Here is a 22,103-nt window from a genome sequence, read left to right as displayed (position 1 = left end):
GCGTCGGTTTATAGACGGCTTAACGAAAGAAACATCTATGAGTACTCTTTGGAACACAGCCCGACGAATGCGCAATCATAACACCACGAATGAAAGCGAGGAATATTCCAACCGCTGGATATTCGATTTCGCTAAAAAAGTATGCCCAGACTCTGTTCCGGAACAGAAGATCACCCGCGCCTCGACACCAAATACAAACGAAACACCGTTTTCGATGGTAGAGCTCTCACTTGCATTCTTGTCATGTAACAATAAAGCCCCGGGATTAGACAGAATAAAATTCAACTTGTTGAAAAATCTGCCAGACCCCGCCAAAAGGCGCTTGTTGAGTTTATTCAATAAGTTCCTTGAGGACAACATTGTTCCACGTGACTGGAGACAAGTGAAAGTGATCGCCATTCAAAAACCAGGAAAATCAGCCTCCGATCACAATTCGTATCGGCCGATTGCTATGCTTTCCTGTATCCGGAAATTGTTCGAAAAAATGATTCTCTTCCGTCTAGACAATTGGGTCGAAACTAATGGCTTACTTTCAGATACACAATTTGGTTTCCGCAGGGGTAAAGGAACGAACGATTGTCTTGCGTTGCTCTCAACAGAAATTCAAATGGCATTTGCTCGTAAAGAACAAATGGCGTCAGTTTTCCTAGACATTAAGGGGGCTTTTGACTCAGTTTCTATAAATATCTTATCTGAGAAGCTGCATCAGCATGGTCTTTCGCCAGTTTTGAACAACTTTTTACATAATCTATTGTCTGAGAAACACATGTATTTCGCGCATGGTGATTTGTCGACAATACGATTCAGTTACATGGGTCTTCCTCAGGGCTCATGCTTAAGCCCCCTTCTATACAATTTTTACGTAAACGACATCGATAAATGTATCAACACATCTTGCACGCTAAGACAACTTGCCGATGACAGCGTTGTGTCTATTATAGGACCCAAAGCTGGCGATCTGCAAGGGCCGTTACAAGATACTCTTGCCAACTTATCCACATGGGCTCTTCAAATGGGTATCGAGTTCTCTACGGAGAAAACTGAGCTGGTTGTATTTTCGAGAAAGCGAGAACCAGCACAATTACAGCTTCAACTAGGGGGTGAAACCATAGCTCAGGTCTTCACATTTAAATATCTCGGGGTCTGGTTCGACTCCAAAGGCACCTGGGGATGTCACATTAGATATCTGAAAAGAAAATGCCAACAAAGAATCAACTTTCTTCGTACAATAACCGGGTCGTGGTGGGGTGCCCATCCAGGAGACCTGATCAGGCTGTACCAAACAACGATATTGTCCGTGATGGAATACGGATGCTTTTGCTTCCGATCCGCGGCGAACACTCATTTCATCATGCTGGAAAGAATTCAGTATCGTTGTTTGCGTATTGCCTTGGGTTGCATGCAATCGACTCATACGATGAGCCTCGAAGTGCTGGCGGGTGTTCTCCCATTGAAAAACCGGTTCTGGGATCTCTCATATCGTTTGCTCATTCGATGCGACATTTTGAATCCTCTGGTGATTGAAAATTTCGAAAGGTTAGTTGAGCTTAATTCTCAAACCCGTTTTATGTCCTTGTATTTTGATTACATGGCTCAGAATATTAATCCTTCTTCGTTTGTTTCCAACCGTGCTCATTTCTTGGATACTTCTGATTCTACTGTGTTTTTCGACACATCCATGAGAGAAGAAATTCATGGAATTCCGGCTCACGTGCGCCCTCAAGTGGCCCCAAATATTTTTTATAATAAATTTAGAACAGTCAACTGTGAAAAGGTGTTTTACACTGACGGATCAAACATTAACAAGTCCACAGGCTTCGGCATCTTCAATCAAAACATCACCGCTTCTTACAAACTCAGTGATCCGGCTTCAGTTTACGTCGCAGAATTAGCTGCTATTCAGTACACCCTCGAGATCATTGAAACCTTGCCCAAAGACCATTACTTCATTGTCACGGACAGTCTAAGCTCAATAGAAGCTCTCCGGGCAATGAAGCCAGGAAAGTGTCCCCCATATTTCCTGGGGAAAATACGGGAACATTTGAGTACTTTATCTGAACGGTCTTATTTAATATCGTTAGTCTGGGTCCCTTCGCATTGTTCCATTCCGGGCAATGAAAAGGCAGACTCATTGGCTAAAGTGGGCGCATTAGAAGGTGATATTTATGAAAGACCAATCTGCTTCAATGAATTTTTCAGTATTTCTCGTCAGAAAACTCTCGAAAGTTGGCCAACTTCATGGAGCAATGACGAACTGGGACGATGGCTACACTCCATTATCCCTAAGGTATCGACGAAACCTTGGTTCAAGGGGATGAACGTGAGTCGTGATTTCATTCGCGTTATGTCACGACTCATGTCAAATCACTATACATTCAACGCACATCTCCGGCGTATCGGGATCGTGGAGAACGGGCTCTGCACCTGTGGCGACGGTTATCAGGACATCGAGCATGTCGTGTGGTCGTGCGTAGAGTATCGCGACGCCAGGTCGAAGCTACTGGAATCCCTCAGGGCCCGAGGTAGACCGCCTGAGGTTCCGGTTCGGGATGTGTTGGCGAGTCGGGATAGTTCATATATGCTTCTCATATACCAGTTTCTCAAACACATTAATATACAAGTGTAATCTGTTACATCTGGCTTAGAAAGTTCCTCCTATTTATCGACGTTGTTTCAACTGTGGCTAAGAATTATTTCTCAACTGCAGGTTCGACACTAACTTCCGCCGATTATCCCGATTCCTCATCTGTCCACCATCTTCATCGGAACTAACAAGATCTTTTTGCTGTCACTAACCTTCGCTTCCCCCCTCCCCGTCTTTTCACCATCTCGATGTCAACTAATTAGATCTCTGTCGTTTTAGTCATTTCATTCCCATATCCCCATTTTACTTCGTTTTCCGCAATATTTACTTCGCTATCTTTTTTTTTCATTTTCTTCTGTAACAACACCATCATCGCCCACGGAAACTTATCAACAGCATGCGGGCCACCCGCCGGGTATTCGTAACCTGGGGGTGTTTCCCGCGGACCCACACGGACCGAAGAATGCGGCCAACATGAATATTCACCAACGCCATATGGAAGACTCTCATGAAATATTCAGATCACCGGCCGATCACCACATGAAGGCTGGATCTGCCAAAGTCAACCACTGCGACCCAAATATGACATTACTTAATGATACAACCCTAGTTTTAAGTTAGTCGTAAATTTTAAATTAGTAAAAGCCCTTGGCATCTTAGAGCTTAAGCAGTGTGCCTTAAACATTATATTCTTGAATAAAAAAAAAAAAAAACTATCCAACTGACGATAAATTCTGGGATCTTCATTTGTAGAGTAAGAAGGGATATGCTGACAGTAAATTGTCATATATTTCATTTTTATCAAATAATATTCGATTGAAAATGAACTTTTACCGCACTGCTGTAGATGAAACTGTTTCCTGACTACATGGATAAAATTCCTTTGCCGGAACCATGATGGAAAGTCGTGAAATCCTAAAACATGCAATTTTATAAGCAAAACGATTGAACATCATGCAAATTTTCATAGGGATGAGTTATTGTTCATAATATTAATCATTTTGCTCATGAAATCATGAATAATAAGGCATGAATAATATGTTGCATGTTTTAATGATTTTTAATTATGACACCGTCATTTTTATCCGTGTAGTGCTAGTATTCTATTGACACTTCAGAATCTTTCCATGCCGGGACTCGAACAAACAACAGTTAACTTGCGACATCAGTGCCGTCTTCCTTCGATAACCCGACCTCTCAACATCGCGAAAATCATCGATTATCGTTCGCCTTATATTTCTAGCTAAAAGCATACATTCAGACCCCCTTATTGCGCAACAACCAACATTAATTCAAAAAGTATATCAGTTTAACATTGTCAAACATCGATAGCTGCACAAACCATTGACACGAGAGATGAATCAGAGCAATAATTATCACAGCATTAAATTGGACATTCTCAAACAAGATTTGAATAATAGTGTTGGCGAGTCGGGATAGTTCATATATGCTTCTGATATACCAGTTCCTCAAACACATTAATATACAAGTGTAATCTGTTACATCTTGCTTAGAAAGTTCCTCCTATTTATCGACGTTATTTCAACTGTGGCTAAGAATTATTTTCACCTGCAGGTTCGACACTAACTTCCGCCGATTATCTTAGTCATTTCGTTCCCATATCCCCATTTTACTTCGTTTTCCGCAATATTTACTTCTCTATATTTTTTCGTTATATTTACATCACCATCATCGCCCACGGAAGGTCGCTCTAGTCATGCGGGCCACCCGCCGGGTATTCGTAGCCTGGGGGTGTTTCTCGCGGACCCACACGGACCGAGGGATGCGGCCAACGTCATCTGGAAGACTCATGATATATTCCATCCACCGGCCGGTGCCGATCGCCAGCTGAAGGTTGGATCTGCCAAAGTCGACCACTGCGACCTCAATACAACATTATCCAATCATACTATCCTAGTTTTAAGTTAGTCGTTAATAAAATTAGAAAAAGTCCTTGGCACCTTAGAGCTTAAGCAGTGTGCCTTAAAAATAATTATATTATTGAATAAAAAAGAAAAAGATTTGAATAAAAATATTTGTTACGTGATTGAACATTGCGTTTCAATCGCGAGCTCCGTTTGATTGATTATTTACAATTACAATGATAAAAGAACGTAAACAAAACACACAAACCACACATCACACATGACTAAGTTTCGCATTCACAATGATGCTACCAATTTTACTCATTGAACTTTCCCATAGAGTTGCACATAAGAAAGAAATGAATCATCAACTTATTTTATTAGTCCGACAGTAAAATCAAAGAGATAGTAGTTCACTTTCCACAATGCTGATAACATCGAAATATTCACTTGCGTTTATGCAGGTTATGCAGTTTTCAATTTTATTACCACGACGAAGAACTGTGAGGACAATAAAGTCGACTGTTAGACTAAAGTTCGAAAATCATACTATCCTTAACCGCTCAATAAAGTCAATAAACCATCGCAAAACGAACAGTTAAGCAGCTCGACCTTGTAACCATCAGTATTTCATTGGCATTGTCAGCACAAAATTGAAAAAATTAAGTTCAGACATTGTTCCGCCTTTCAACGCAGAACGATATCACTTTAAACTTGCAAGTTCGGAGTGATCACCCTCTTGGAACAATAGGTCGGCAAATTCGAAGATTCCATTATAAAAGCCGGCAGTAACTGGTACTGTCTGTGTGTTCGTTGGAGCTGAATTTCGTCAAGGACGACCACCGTCAGTTCCGAAAAAGTAACAAATTGCTATTACTGAAGGCCCCTGTTCCTAATTTAGTATGGACAATTGGACATACAATATTACCTCACAGAAATAGATTAAGAAGCCATTCAGCAGTGTGCTTACCTATCCCGCTCAGTCGAAGAGTTCACAATTCATTCAGTTGATCACGACTATCAATGAAATGAACCGATCCGGGGATGCCTGGAAATGCAAACCTTTCGTTCCGATCATCGTTCGAGGCTGGTTACGGACAGCACCACTGGTGTTGGTGAATGCAAAGGCTGGTGTTATAACAAGTCCAAATAAAACGAATGTGGTCCCAACCAACCCTTGCCGAGATTGGATGAATTGGCAAGATTTATTGCGCCAGCAAACTCCCCAGGTAGCAAAGCCAGCCGTAAGTAGCTCAAGCACCCGCGTACCCCACGGACCTGTGCCAATCGGATGAGCACTAATTGATTGGGTCGTTATGCCCAGTTTCACTGGGCACCGTGCTTTTAGGTAACCGTTTGTGAGTAAACACTGAAGAAGGTGTTTGCATAATGTGTACCATTGGCCGCTGTCTGACCGCCATTGTTTATTTTGTAGTGTTTTTGGCAAAACAATAATGTTGACAGGTGATGAAGGTTTTTTTTTCAAATGGATGCTTTAAATTAGTTGAGCAGAATCCATTGAAAACCAACGCAATAGAATAAAAACGCAAATGTAAACAATCCAGTACTGTAGGGTAATCGCCATTCTAGTGTATTACATTATACAATATGTACATACACTTAGAAAATGCACTTGGATACAAAGTGAGAAATGTTAATCATAATTCGTTCAATTACTACTGCCAATTAAATGCTCTGGAAGGAGAGTTAAGGTGACCTGCAAAGCACACCAAATATATGCTTGGCCAATACGCATAAAGTGTTCCCTCTCTCCGTAACAACCAGTTCCAACGAATAAACACAAATCAAGTGAGCAAATCAAAAGACCTCAACCAACACTGAAACGAGAACTGAGTCGGGATAGTGCCTCGTAGAAGCACTGGCAAGCGACGAACCTGGAACGTCGATAGTATACTAACCGGTCCATCCACTTGCGGACGAATGCGAGTTGGCATCATTTCTTCTTATCTAGCACAAACCCTTTACACCGCCTGCATTCTTCGCCGGACCGGCCGTCCATTGCTTTTCGCGTGTCCATCTGATGTCTGCACGCGTTTTACCTTAAAGGTATATTCCCGCCGATGCTGTGAGTGCCGGAGGCAATACTTTCCTGCTTACCCATATAGCAGCCATGAGAGCCGCCGCAGCATAGTCGAAGCATAGCACGATCGCGTGCTTTCGATTCATTCCTTCCACTCGATTGATCAACTGACCCATATTGAAGAAACCGGAGGCCTTCATTCTTCCTTCTTTGGTTGGTTGGACGGTGATCGGTGTTATGGTTGTGTTCACAAATATATCGACGGAAAACAACAGTTCGACTGGCATCCAAGACCGAATTCGATGTGCAATTATTTTGTTTAGCTTGGCAACACCTCACACTGAGCCTTGACCAGCAGACAGGTACCGCGGAATACACCGGCACAGTGGAGAAAATCACGAATTTACTAGATGGCGACTAACTCAACCTTTCTACTCATTCGAACGGATGTTGCTGACTTTCAAGAGTAGGACCATTGTATTTGGCTCTCTCTCTACGAACGACCAACAGATTAAATCCAGGGTAAAATAAATGTCTATAAAAATAATAATATATTTAACTGAATTTGTTTTAAGTAACTACAACCTTTAAACCCAAATGCTTTCCAAAAACATTTTCAGTCTTTCCACATATTGGCAGAGACTCATAAGAAACTTTAGTAGAAATGGTAGTAATTACACGATATCATGTTTTTTGAAAACTTCATTGTTGACATCGATCAATCAGCCTATCAAAACAATGCATCGAATTAATAATTTAGTTGTGAAATGAACTGTTCAAAACATTTTGGTTTGTTTTTTAATTTAAACACCTAACAACTACAAATTAAGAAGCCATTTTCAATCCACCTAGTGGTGTACTGATGCTTTTCTCATATTACTTATATTTTCAACAATATCACTAGAAGATTCCGTCAAGAATTTTTTTTTCAATCTTGAATAAAATAAACTTTCTTTGGGTAAGAACTAACATAACCTTTTCAATTTGTAAACATGTATGTCAAGTTGATATGATGTTTTCTTTATTTTACATCGTCGCACTAAATTATTCAACACACTTTACCCTATATATCTGGGGCGGAAGTTGAGCCAATTTTCACTAGTAAATTTTTCAAATGATTGCATCAATTTTTTATATGAGAAAGGCAATAAGTGTACTTTTATAGAAAAGCATCGTTATCATGATTTTGTGATAATACTAACAAGTAGGTACAAATTGAATAAAAAAGTATGGGTGTGTAATGTAACATAACTGGATGTCGTGAATACAAATATAACTGAAACGCTTTCATTTTACTTTCTAACATCAATTAGTTGATCACTTGAATTAATTATGCCAGCTTTCCCATTCTTCCCTACTAGAATGTGAAACGATTCAAATCAACAGAAAGTTCCTACAACTACGAACTCCAACTGGTTGGGAAAAAAGCCGTATAGCGTAACAGAGGTATTTTGGTTCGCTTCAGGATTGATTTTATGTTAGCCCACTTTGTAAAAATATCAACCAAACGTTGTAATATCTTTGAAAACCCCTTTTCGCAATAGGTATTTAATGTCATTAGCTTCAAATTGAAGCATCTCATTGGCTAAGGTGGACGCATTAGAAGGTGATATTTATGAAAGACCAATCTGCTTCAATGAATTTTCAGTATCTCTCGTCAGAAAACTCTCGAAAGTTGACAAACTTCATGGAGCAATGACGAACTGGGACGATGACTACATTCAATTATCCCTAGGGTATCGACGAAACCTTGGTTTAGGGGGATGAACGTGAGTCACGATTTCATTCATGTTATATCGCGGCTCATGTCAAATCACTACAGTTTCAACGCACATCTCCGGCGTGTTGGGCTCGCGGAGAGCGGTCTCTGCACCTGTGGCGACAGTTATCAGGACATCGAGCATGTCGCGTGGTCGTGCGTAGAGTATCGCGACGCCAGGTCGAAGCTACTGGAATCCCTTAGCTACTGGAATCCCCGAGGTAGACCGCCTGAGGTTCCGGTTCGGGATGTGTTGGCGAGTCGGAATAAACCATATTAGCTTCTCATATACCATTTCCTCAAACACATTAATATCCAAGTGTAATATGTTATTCCTCGATCAGAATGTTATAATCTCCACTTACAGGTTGGACACTAACATCCCCTCGATTCTCTCGATCCCCGTCCCTGTCCACCATCTTCATTGGAACTAACAAGATCTTTTTTTTGTCACTAACTTTTTCGTTCCCCCTGCCCTGTGTCTTCCCCATCACGATGGCAACTAATTAGATCTCTGTCGTTTTCAGACATTTTGTTCCCACATCCCCTTTTTACCCCGTTTCCACAATATTTATTTTTATTTCATTCTCTTCCGTAACATCACCATCACCGCCTACGGAAGACCGCTTCAGTCAAAAACGAGCATGCGGGCCACCCACCGGGCCTTTGTAGCCTGCGAGTATTTCCCGCGGACCCACACGGACCGAAGGATGCTGCCAGCATAGATATTTACCAACGCCATCTGGAAGACTCATGCAATATTCAATTCATCGACCACTGCCGATCGCCAGCTGAAAGCTGGATTTTCGAGAATCCGAGATGACATAGTCTAATGATACTATTCTAATTTTAAGTTGGTCGTTAATTAAGATTAGAAAATACCCTTGGCACCTTAGAGCTTAAGCAGTGTGCCCAAATTTATATTATATTATTAAATAAAAAAATATATGAAGTGGCCAAAATACCTCTGTTACCCTATAGTAAAGTAAAATTTCGCATAGTTCTTTGGTAATATGTAAATCAAACCAAAAAGAACCGATTCGAAGAATTCAGGAATTAGGGACTGGACCTGAGTTCAAGTACTAAATTCAGAAGTTAGAACAGGCTCAGAATTCAATTGTAATTTAGTTTTTGAACTACAGTTTCGAGACTGAATTCAGTTCCAACATGCAGGTTCTGAATTCTAAACCTTTATTCTGGAACTAAGTTCCTGAAACATAATTTTGAAACTAAATTCTCCTCCCGACGATCGAAGTCCAAATGAAAGCACGACCTGAGCATTTCACGCTTCATTCTTGGTGGGAGAACCTCACCCCGACATCCAGTTCCATCTGAAGCACTAGAAGAAATGAACGATTTTCAATCAAAGTTTACCTTTTATGCTCGCCCAGTAGATAATTGAACCATCCAATGAGCGTGATCACCACTAGATAGCGTTATGGTGATTGTTTTGACATATCCCGTGTATTTAGGAAAATTTTTGACGAATTTACTTGAGTTTGAACGAATGCAGATAGTAAAGCCATACAAATATGAGTAAAAAAAAGATTATTCACGTGTTGTCATATGATTTAAAATTGTCCTGTACACTTGACAATTTCGGATGAAATTTTAAATTTTCAACTTACATACAGATTTGATTTAGATGATCAAACATGAGTAAATAGACGAGTAAAATAACTTTTGATCATTATTTATCAATTAATCTCAAAATCCAACCATAAAAACAAAGAATTTCCCAACATCACTTCTTCGAATTTGATATTTCATCATCTTACGATTTCTCCATAAATATCAATTAAACAGTCCGCGGAAAGCTACTGAATCATTAATGATAGATTTTTTTACCAAATTTTCACAAGTTTTTGTATGTTAATATCCGATTCATAAGAAAAAAAACCGTCATTTTTTTCGAATATTCAAACAAAATCTGAACATTTTCACCATTGCTTAGTTCAAAGCTCGCCACTTGAGCAGCGCCGCGAGTTGGTTGGATTCAACTGCCTCAAAACCGTCGTCCGGATACGAAACATGCAAGCAAACGTGATGATTTTTTCTCATTATTTCCAAAAGTGTTATTTTATTGTAACTTTATTTTTCAATTATTTATGGTCATCTCACGCTGTTGAAAATTTTATCGCAAATTCCTGATCATATTTTCGATAACTTGAAGAAAAAATTATGTTGTTGGGTTAAGTACATAAAGTTCGCGATAAAGTTCTGCCCATTCTTGTACAGGGTAATTTGACATATTTTTCACCTGAAAAATATAGATTTAAATGTGGCAACTCTGCACGCTATACGAAATTGAACGAAGCACGCTGCGAACGGAGCAATGCCACACGTACCGAAGCGTACCAGTTTTGCATCGTCATTTTGAATGTTTTGACACTCATTGCCCTATAATTTCGGAACCGGAAGTCCGATCTGGATGAAATTACAATAGTATCTTTTAAGACAATGAGAGCTTTAATTTGAAACGTTGCTGATAAATCCAAGTTAGAAGCAGAAACCGGGGACTAGTAGTCCAAAGGTGGTTTTATATACTCACTAACTAACCAGATCTGCCAACTAGATGAATTTAGCAGTAAGTTTTATAAAAATGTGCACCTCGTTTCGCAATCGCACTATAATACCGGAACCAGAAGTAGTGTCTGGACCAGTTTTTCAAGGACTTTTCAAAGAATTTCAAGATCTTTTATTTGCTTTTTAGTTTGTGAAAATCGGTTGATAAATTTCCGAGTAAATTGAGTGCGCATTTTTTCATAAATTTACACATATTTCCTTGTAATTCTGGAACCGGAAATCGGATCCAAATAAAATTCAAGAAAACAATATGAGGCCATAAGACCTTTTATTTGAATCTTTTTTGTGCACCGGAAGTCGGATCGGGATAAAATTCAAGCGATTTTGTAACTGGTGACCATTTTTCAGGTCTGCGAACAGCCAGTAGTCGCTGGGAGCCAAATCTGGTGAATACGGTGGATGTGGGAACAAGTCGAAGTTTAATTCATATAGTTTTGCCATTGTTTTGATTGATTGACTGTGTTGGTGTGTTGTCTTGATGAAACATTTTTTTTTGCCATATGCGGTCGTTTCTTCGTAATTTCAGCCTTCAAACGCTCCAATAACGCTATATAATATAAACTTTCAATGGTACAATATATATATATATATATATATATATATATATATATATATATATATATATATATATATATATATATATATATATATATATATATATATATATATATATATATATATATATATATATATATATACATATATATATATATATATATATATATATATATATATATATATATATATATATGTATATATATATATATATATATATATATATATATATATATATATATATATATATATATATATATATATATATATATATATATACATATAAATATACAGCCATCTTACGATTTGCCGGTTTCCACAGTGATTGCATAGCCTTTCTTCAAGGGAAATACAAAAAATGATTGATTCACTCGATACGCCATTGATCGAGCTAAATGATCAAATGCGCGTTCCCTCTTCGGTCACAAAAACAAACCGGGCTCGGAGAAGAGTCCAGCTTCGATTCAGACTCAGCACTCATTTCTGCACCGATCAGTTTAAATGAGTCAAAAAGAACAGTTATGTCTTGTTTTGAGTTGTTTTTCCCCTTTCTTCATTTGTATATTTTAATATTTTTGTGTCCCAGTAAAGGGGAAGCATTTTTTGTCACTTAAATCCCAATCCAACTTGTTATGTTCGAAAACCAGCTCAACCGCTTTGGTTCAGCTTTGCAGCGACAGTCAAGCTCGCAGTGACCGCCGCAGTTGCTCTGCAAAACGAGAAACAGATGACCCAAAACATGACCCAGCTCAATCTCGATCTACGCTGGAGGGATCCCTTGAATTTTCGGCAAGCGAACTTGTTGGATGACCCTTTTTCCCACTGCATCCGACAGATTCTGGGAACAATTTTGGGAGGTTCACCACCTCAACGCCTTCCACTCAACTACTGATTGTGGACTGTCTGCATCTAAGCCAAGACCTAAGTGGGGCTAACTGGCTGTTAGTGGCACTGAAGATAAAGAAACACATAATTATTGCTCATTTAGTTTATGGGTTTCAAAGAAAACGGTATCATCGTTAGCAAAGTGAATTGTAATTAAATGCAGTTGAATTAAATAGTGGACCATAAAATAAATAACCATACACAATTATACGCATAAGATTCTAAAATGACAAAAAACGTTACCAGAATAAAAAAAAATCACTGTCTAAAGGTCCATCGTTCCTGTTTCTGTCATTTCGTTCAACGAAAAAGAAAGCAGGCCAAAATTTTTGATTGTCAACGAATAATGGTTCCAGTTCTTTTTTTTCTTCTTTCTTTGGTTACACGTTAACCTGTTTCGCAAAAATTTCATTTCAGAAAAACAAGAACATTCACCAAGATGCTGACGACGATGATGATAATGATGGGCAATCACCGATTGCCCGGCGTTCGAAGAAGTTAAATATCGCTCGAATCACTCACCATCCTTCGTATGAATTGACTTACACTCTATCTTTACACTTTTTCTGCCTTGGTGCGAGATGTCTTCGTACAGGAATGCTGCAATAATGATTGAATTTGCATTTTTGTTTTGTTATTATATTCGCATTTATTTCCCTGTCAAATATATGGTAATTATAGCAACATCAACACCGCTGGTTTCCTGCGATAATGCGGTTTTGAGTTTTTAAAGCTTCATAGCTCAATTTATAGACAACACATATTGAGGAACAATAAGTGCAGTTGACAACACAATTTCATGAGGTTTTGTTATTTTTATAATATTTATTAAAGTCTGGGTAATGCCACTTGGTTTCTCAAATATGTCTATCTAGTAATGTATGAAAGGCTGGTAAGGAATATAATTACCTATCTTGAGAAACAATTTCATCCAAATAAAAATGGTGTTTATAAATGTACATAAAGTTTATAAAAAGTTTTTAAATATTTTTTATTATTTTTTTGCAGTGTAAAACTCAAATCTCATGTTTTGATTCAAAAATTTGACACATTTTGTGAAAGCCAAATTTTCGAATCAAACGACTTTTAAGTATGATTTGTCGTTTTTATATTATATCCATTGAAAAAATAGTGTTACCAAAAATTTCGTGTTTTCTCAAGAAGCTAGAATGCTTACGTAGAACTTGTTATGTACTTTCAAGTTGTCAAAAATTTTGCTTGAGATTTGGAAAACGTTTTTTTTTTTGTCGTGAATATGACTTACTTTACTATGGGGCGCCTTTTCAAAGTTTACCCTCTGAGAGAGTGATAAGTTTTTGATCGTGAATATCTCTTGTTGTATCTAACGAAACAACATAATTTTTCTACATGCCGTCGGAAATATGATCACAATTTTATGATAAAAGTTGTCAGTTGTGTGACATACTCTCAAATAATTCAAAATTAAACTTTTCTGAAATGTTTGGTATAAACGAGTACCAAAGAGGATAATTCATAAGGCGCGTTTGCCTCTCTCGTACTTTGAAAGCTCATAGCTCAGTGATCTGTGAAAGTATTTATATAATCTAACTACCAATAGAATCGAAATTTTTCAACTTAAAAGTGAATAGCAACAGCATTGAAGTATTTCAATAGTACACTATTGAAAAACTTGTCTCATTTTACCAGCCAATCAGAACGCGTTCTGAGGAAGAGAACAAAATATCTACTGCTGTACAGGAATCAGAACAAATTGGCTCAAATGGCCCGTTCCCCAATTTGTCCTGATTCCTGTACAGCAGCACAAATCGTTCGAGAAAAATGTTCCGAACAGTGCTTAATATCGTAGTGAGTTCTACAATTTGGTCCTTCTGAAAGGCAGAAATGAATCCAGTACAGCATCCTGATAGCATTCTGCGAGCAGATGTATTGTGTGTCGTTTGCAAAGCTAGTTTCGCTTCCGACAAGACCGATAACGTCACAGCTGCCAGTTGTTTACATTGGTGAAAAAACAACGAAAAGAGGAGAACGGTGGAGAGCATCACGCAAAATCAGCCGTTCTAATGGTTCTAAAAGTTTTCTAAAGAACTATTAGGATTTCTTGCTCGCAAATCGAAGGTGAATATCTTCAGTTTAGTGCATATCTAGAACAGTTTGACTAGATTTTTGCACTTTTAGCTGTGTGAAATTCACAGTAATCGAGATCAAGTGAAGCCTTCTTTGTTTTTGCAAAAAATGTGAAAAAGGGGAATGCTTGCATAGTTCAAACAATTGATCAACTAATTGATATTCGGAAGTGTTAAGGAACATGTCAGTTGGTTTCGTCTTCGCGAAATCCAGTTATGTCTCCGACATTACCCAACCCGACTTTTTTTCTTTTTCTTGAATTTGTGGAACGTGAAAAGCGAAATGTGCGATTATGGCATACGGAATTTCTAACTCGTGGAAGGTAGACGATAAGGATTCAAACCATAAAGGATTATTTTTATGATTTATGACGATTGCGAAACTTTAAAATTTGCCCGTACCAAAAATGAACCTTGAACCTTGAATCCTGCCCTGGTTCCGCGTGAACTTTCTCGCTTACTAGAAGCTGAACAATGTGTTTTAGAAGTTCGTTCGGTTGCGTTGTGGACTTTCAAATGTACACAGAAAGAAATAATGAAATTTACACGAGATGTAAATCAATAGTAACATGGAATAGACATGAGCTGAATCGAAATTTTGATTGAAAACCTTCATCGATGCAAAACTAAATTGAATTGCATTGAATTTTTAATGAATATAACTGTATCTTTCAATTAACGCTTATTTTGCGATTAAATTCTATTGAAACGTACAGAATAGTAAAGTAATTTTATGTTTAATTACCTGCTCCAAATGTGTGCATGAAAATAGATGTAAATTCACAAAATATTTTTATCTGTGTATATTACTTGAATAATTACAACTCTTTAGCTTAGAACGCTAGTCATGAACTTCGTAAGTCACATAAGCCAAATCAGTTCCTTTTATTCGAACTTTTGGTTAGTTGGGAAGTCTCCGGATTATGTAACGAACGTGTCATTTGAGCAATTTGTTTCTGATTGTGATCCTGAAGCTTTATATTTAGATATTGAAGTAAAAATGTCACAGATTACCTCCATGTAATGAAGTCGCAATACACTGATTTGATTTCCATCTAGCTATTGAAAGCAAAATTGAACCGATGCACAGTAGTTCCAAACTCAAATTTCATACCTTCATTTGGCGGCCTTCTCGTAAACTTTTCCTTGTCTTCTGAAATGATGTAGAATGTATTGACGCGGTCTTATGTAAATGAACGACCGTGTTCCAGCACTCTCACTTCTTACTAATGGTTTTCGTAGATGAGATGACTACTGGAGCCGTTACCATATATGATGAACGCTTACACTTGTCATTGTAACTCAACAAGCTTATCGCATCCGGTGAAAGAGACTCCATGGCGTTTTTGACAGTTTCCGCCAGCCTGTTACCACAGGCTTCTGCTACTGGAACTGCTCTCATAAAGTGACACCACAGAGGAAAAATAAATCTTACATCTCTTCTTCAAGTATGTTAAATCGCCTTTCAATAGGCAACAACCGACACAACTAAAATCGAAGCTTGATGCCGGCGAACAGTTTGACCGAATCGATTGTTAATATTTCAACGAAAGTGCCCAAGCTTAAAATAAAATACGGTGGCTACAGCTTACAGACTGCAGATAATCATAATTGTATTGCAATTTATTATGCATTGATAGGCAGAATAAAATGACCACACCATCATATTTTGTATTTCGTTCACTTATTTGGTTCGAATTAGAGCAGAAACAAGCCGCAATTGGGAATCTTCGGATCTTCTAGAGTGAACTGTGAGAGAGTGAACATCGAGAAAACGCATTCCGTGTCTGGAGTCTTTTCTTTATTCATTTAGTTTTCCGGAAGTGTTTTAATAGCAACTGAGGACGGTCGTAGACCGCCCGTTGACCGCGAAGTTCGTACCAGTTACTAAGAAATATTAGTGAGGCGAAAATAGCGTATATTTTCGCAAAAGTGTCGACCCTCAACCACGTGTTAAAAGCAGTATCCATCACGACGAGTCCTGTACCGACGAGAGCAGTCGGAGGAGGTGAGTCTGATACCTGTCATAATCCTAATCAGCGTCTTCACCCTAGGCGTGAAGAGTGTTTGGGTGCACCACGCCGTGCGTTTGTTGGGTGAACGTAGATTCACCGGTTTCTCTCCCTTACTTTTGTTGCAGACCTGCCCTAACCTCATAGCTCTACAGACACATCGAGCTGCGACTAACGGGAGAAGATCTACGGTCTAATCCGTACACTAAGGTAAATCTCTATTGCCAAGAGAAAATCTAGTTACAAGTGCTTCGATCCGAAAACACAGAAAGAATAATAAGCTTTTTTGGAAGTGTGCCTCGAGTCCTCCTTCTGAAATAGGAACTTCTCTTAAAGAACCGTCATGATTAGCGGAACCTCCAGTTATTCATACAAAATGTCCATGTTTATATATACTATTTTTTTAAACACAAATTTGTTTCAATTTACAAAAGAAACTGAGCATAAAACGGATAAATTTGTTTTTTTTTGTGACACAATGTGACAATGATTTATCAAATTCCTGTGATCTTTTTCGATTATGATTATGATTCTTAGTATCAGTAGGATCCATAGTACTACCATGCAATGGTTCTGTGCACTAAGAATCGGCTGCGAAGTCTGTTGAAACAGAAAGGCCAAATTCCTCAAAAAGTAATGTAATGCCAAGACTTTGCTTTATGATTCATCATTATATCAAATTAAAAATTGACTGCTTTATTCCTAAATTTAAGTCATTTTCTTCTTTAGCGCGCAACAATTTTAACAAAAGTTCCGTTCACTGGACGAAGTACCATATCGGACATAATCCGAACGTTGTTCTATGGATCGCACGGCAACAGCCGATAGGATCCTAGCAATTTGACCAACGTTGCCTTCACTTCCAACATGGCGTACTTCTGTCCGATACAGTTTCTGGCTCCGGCACTGAACGGAATGTAGCTATAGGGATGCCGTTTACTGCTATTTTCCTCATTGAAACGTTCTGGATCGAACTTTTTTGGATTCGGGAAAACCTCAGGATTGTTGTGCATAGCATAGATCAGTATGGCAATATCAACACCAGCATGAATTGTTGCTCCGTCGATGACCATATCATCAGCTGACTTTCTGCCAATGATCGGAACCGACGGATGAATTCGTAGTACCTCTTTGATTGTCATGTCCAAATACTTCAGTTCCTGCAGTACACTGTACTTTAATACTGCGTTTCCGAAATCCTTTCCGATTACCTGTACCATCTCTGAAACTAACTTGTCCTGAACCAGTGAATTTTGAGCGATATGGTAGGCGCAAAAGCTTATGCAAGAGGTTGTTGTATCATGTCCGGCGAACATAAACGTATCCACTTCCTCTCGAATATCTGCATCGCTCAAAGAATGACCTTCAATGGAAATATTTAGTAGTAATTCCAGAAGCGTCATCTTCCGTTTTCCATAGATATCAGTTTCATTCAACTTTTCTTGCATTACCTTTTGTGAATGATCGTTTTTAAGCTGTGATTTCCTTTCCCGAATGACCGAATCGGTAAAACCGTGCAGCTCGGATAACGCAACCTTTTGGCGTTGTGCTGCCTTCGACGTAAGAAAAAAGATTTTGTACTCTCGAGTAATGCTGAATAACCGTAGAAAAATAATTCTGGACATTCTGAAAACAATTTTATGCTATCAGTTCAGTGAATTAGAATATAGGATTTCAATACAAACTCTTTAACAGACTTCACATAGGATGAGTTTGGGTTATCCTGCGCATTTATCTTCACTCCCATGGCAGATTCGGAGATTATATCCAATGTGCAGAGAGTGATATACTCGTAAATATCGAAGTCACCTTTTCCCAAATGGTTCTGTAGTTTGATGACGAATGCCTCGGACCGCTCGTTAAATATCGCCAGAAATTCCTCCAGAATTTTGAAATGAAACGCTGGTGTAACGACTTTCCTACGTTGCGCCCACTTCTTTCCCAACGACGTAATCAATCCCTCGTTCAACCATGGTTTCATAAACTCGTAGATAATAGATTTCCTTATCGTTTTTGCTTGTAGAACCTGCTCAACAACCGATGCACTGGTGACCTGGAGGTTCGGTAGATTGAGAAAACTTTGCGATATCAAATCACTGCCAAAGCGCTGATGTAAGCCACTGAATGTTGCAAATATTCCGGGTGGCGTTCGATCCCGTCGGTAGTGAAGAATTACGCCCAGCACCGGCAGAGCCGGAATACTTCGGAAATTAGGTAACCTACGGCGTAACTCACGAGCCAACAACATATTGTTTACTACCGTAGAGACTAGCCAAATGAGGAAGATTAAAAAGATGGAACATAATACTAATAGCATCATTTTGGTGCTTATTAATCACTTCAATTGATCACTCCAATGTATGTTCGCACACAGTGAGAGAACGTGCCAATATAAACTACGTCGCAACAAGATCCGATTGCCACTGACTCTGTTTATAATTCATGTCATTTGCTACCGCTTGCATTCACACATTGCTGTAGTGAATTCGAGATAATGAATGTGTAGTACAAAGAAGAAAAGGATGATTTTATCGTAGCTTACCGCTCTTACAATTGCAATATTTCACTTTGGATTCGAGCTGACGTTGATCATGTCTGATCTACAACTCATACCATATATTGATATCATTCCTTTCGAGATCTGTTGGTGTATCTGTTGAATGCAATTGCTTACAAGATTTGGCGAAAATGTGCATCTGCTTCACACTTACTGCCACCGTGTTGTTAGTATGTAAATGGAGATTTCAGTGTACACACTGCCCGTTGACACATTAGAACATTTTTAAACTTTTTCAAATCATGTTAAATGAGGCAAATCAATCAACAAATATACAAGCGCTTCAAATTAGGTTCGAAAAATCTATCGCCGATAGTTCTAAATTGGCCCGCTAGTAACCGGAGAATCGAAATAAACAGCTAACGTGTATTCAATACCAATGAATACGGTACCAACACACCGCACACATAAAAAATAACTATACAGCGAGCGAATGAATGTCAGCTTTGTCGTCCACACACCTTTCCTCGCTGGAAGCCATGGGTAAACTAAAGCAGAAATGTATTCGGGCATAAATTTATAGATTCCCTTTCGTGCTATAGATCATACTGCGCAAATCGGACGAGAGTTTGACATCATTCACTGCGACTGTCATTGGTTCGTGAAAACATAGATCAATTCAAACCATTTTTTCAATAGTATGCTATTGAAATACTGAAACGACGTTACCATACATGTTTAAGTTAAAAGTTTCCGAATCAATTGGTTGTTAAATTATATCAATCCATCAACAAATTATTATTATTATTATTATTATTTATTTGTCTTCGATTAGAGTAAAAACTATCTCACAGACTTATTATTATCTATCTAGTCTAAAAACATTAACTTAACAATATTTTCGATTTAAATGTGTCTTTGTTCATAGTAAAATCAAACAGATGATAAACTCGATTGAATTGATTACAGCTAACATCCATTGGATTATTTTGTCCATACTGTGTGCGATGAGCTGATCGTCGTATGAAGTCCATTCTTCGCAAAGATCTTCCCGGAACATTGATATGAATCCTTGCCAGAAGTGTGGGGCGGTCGATGTTATTATTAAGCAAATCAAAAACGAAAAGTCGTTGATGAAATATCCGCCGGTTTTGCAGCGTGGGTAAGTTGATGAGAACACACCGATCTTCGTAACGTGGTAGCTGAAGCCGATTAAGCCAAGGAAGTCTTCGAAGCGCGAATCGGAGAAAACATTTCTGCACTCGTTCGATCCGGTCGATGTGAACGTTGTGGTATGGAGCCCAGATTACAACTCCGTATTCTAGAATACTGCGCACTAGAGCAATGTAAACGGCCTTAAGACAATCAACGTCGTTAAAGTCTTTAGTGTTGCGTTTGATAAGTCCCAGGACGGCAAAAGCTTTAGCAATAACCATCGAAAGCTGTTCGGTGAAGCGTAACTTACGGTCGAGAACTACGCCTAAATCTTCTACAGAAGAAACTCTTTTGACTGGATTCGCCATCATTGAGTATTCAAATAAAATTGGAGACTGAACTCGTGAAAATGTTATGGTATTACATTTATTAACATTAACACTCATGCCGTTTCTATTACACCAATCTATGACACATTCAATGTCCATTTGTAGCGCACAACAATCTACAAGGCTTGTGATGATTCGGTAAATTTTTAAATCATCGGGATACATTACTTTAAACGACGACAGTTCATTGCAAAGATCATTCACAAACAGCACAAACAGAAGTGGTCCGAGATGACTCCCTTGTGGAACACCTGATGTAATATCAAAAGGATCAGAATGTACAGTTCCAACTCGAACTGAAGCACTACGATCTGTAAGATACGAAAGAATCCAGTTTGTTATCCAGTCAGGGAATCCATTTCGTCTCAATTTTTCAACAGCGAGTACATGAGGAACACAATCGAAAGCTTTAGAAAAATCGAAATACACCGCATCAACTTGTTGTCGTTTATCAAGCTTGTCAATCAGAGTAGAAACGTAGCTCATTAGATTCGTAGTAGTTAATCGTTTTTTGACAAAGCCGTGCTGATCGGTTGTGGGGATGATGCGGGTAAATAATATCCAACAGCATACGCTCGAAAACTTTTGGGAGGCAACTAAGGATAGAAATGCCTCTGTAGTTCGTGACGTCATGTATGTTCCCGGATTTGTGAACTGGTACTATTACAGCTTCTTTCCATTTCGCAGGAAAATTGCCTTCAGCGAGAGAACGATTAAAAATAAGAGATGCCGGCAAGGCCAAAGCAGATGAGCATTGCTTTACAAAAGATGGCGGAAGGCCGTCCGAGCCCGGTCCCTTTGATCCATCAACTAATCGTAGATTATTATGCACCTCGTCTTGGGTGAAAACAGCCGCGGGTAGATTCACATTATACAACAGTAGACTATTCAAGTAAGATTCTGACAAAGGTGGTGAGTTGTTACTTAACACGCTTTGAAAGAAAGACGAGAATAGATTGGCTGAGTCAATAGATGTTGTTGAAGATTGGTTTCGATAGTAGATGCTTTCTGGAAATCCTCGGGAAGACTTTTTACTTCGCAGATAAGACCAGAACTGCTTCGGGTCCTCCTTAAAACTGTTCTCCAGTCGAGAAACGTAGAGTCGAAAACACGATACGTTCAATGATTTAAACTGATGCTCTAATTCACGCACCAACAGTTTATCTCCTTCACCTTTTGTCCGAAAAATGACTGAGTTATTAACGTTCAAAATTATGACAGAAAAAGGTTACGCGGCTATTTTTGAAACTTTTAATTGACACCGTATAGCGAAGAGTAAGGCATTTTTAATGCCAAAAAATCATGTTCAGCCGATAATCAAGTAGGGTGAGTAGGTAATTTATCTCAGCTCGATTCAAGTTTTCACGTCGCTATAACAGCAGTATTGCATAATTGTTGAATTTTTGCCTTTCTCATATAGAAAGGTTATGCAATCACTGTGAAAACCGACTTTTGAACCGAGGCCCGGAAGTCCGAGTGTTATATACCATTCGACTCAGTTCATCGAATATGCAAAATGTATGTGTGTGTATGTGTGTATGTGACGTTTTTTGCACTAACTTTTCTCGGAGATGGCTGAACCGATTTTCACAATTTTATATTCAAATGAAAGGTCTTGTGGTCCGGTACAAAATTCCTGACTATTATTTGAATTCAACTTCCGGTTCCGA

At 38.6% G+C, this 22,103-nt stretch overlaps 1 protein-coding gene across 1 annotated transcript; it reads right to left on the bottom strand.

Moving 5' to 3' along the window:
* Positions 1-16,174: 16,174 nt before the first annotated feature.
* On the bottom strand, positions 16,175-19,420 carry LOC131437197 (cytochrome P450 4d2-like). Its single transcript, XM_058606375.1, has 2 exons — positions 18,078-19,420; positions 16,175-18,018 (listed from the first exon to the last, which is right to left on the bottom strand). Exons 1-2 carry the CDS (start codon positions 18,710-18,712, stop codon positions 17,193-17,195), a joined length of 1,461 nt encoding a protein of 486 aa, XP_058462358.1. The 5' UTR covers positions 18,713-19,420; the 3' UTR covers positions 16,175-17,192.
* Positions 19,421-22,103: the final 2,683 nt, after the last annotated feature.

This window comes from Malaya genurostris, chromosome 3 (assembly GCF_030247185.1).
Source record: "Malaya genurostris strain Urasoe2022 chromosome 3, Malgen_1.1, whole genome shotgun sequence".
Lineage (NCBI taxonomy): Eukaryota > Metazoa > Arthropoda > Insecta > Diptera > Culicidae > Malaya > Malaya genurostris.
Note: the sequence above shows the minus strand (reverse complement) of the source record. Positions and strands in the feature narration are given on the sequence as shown.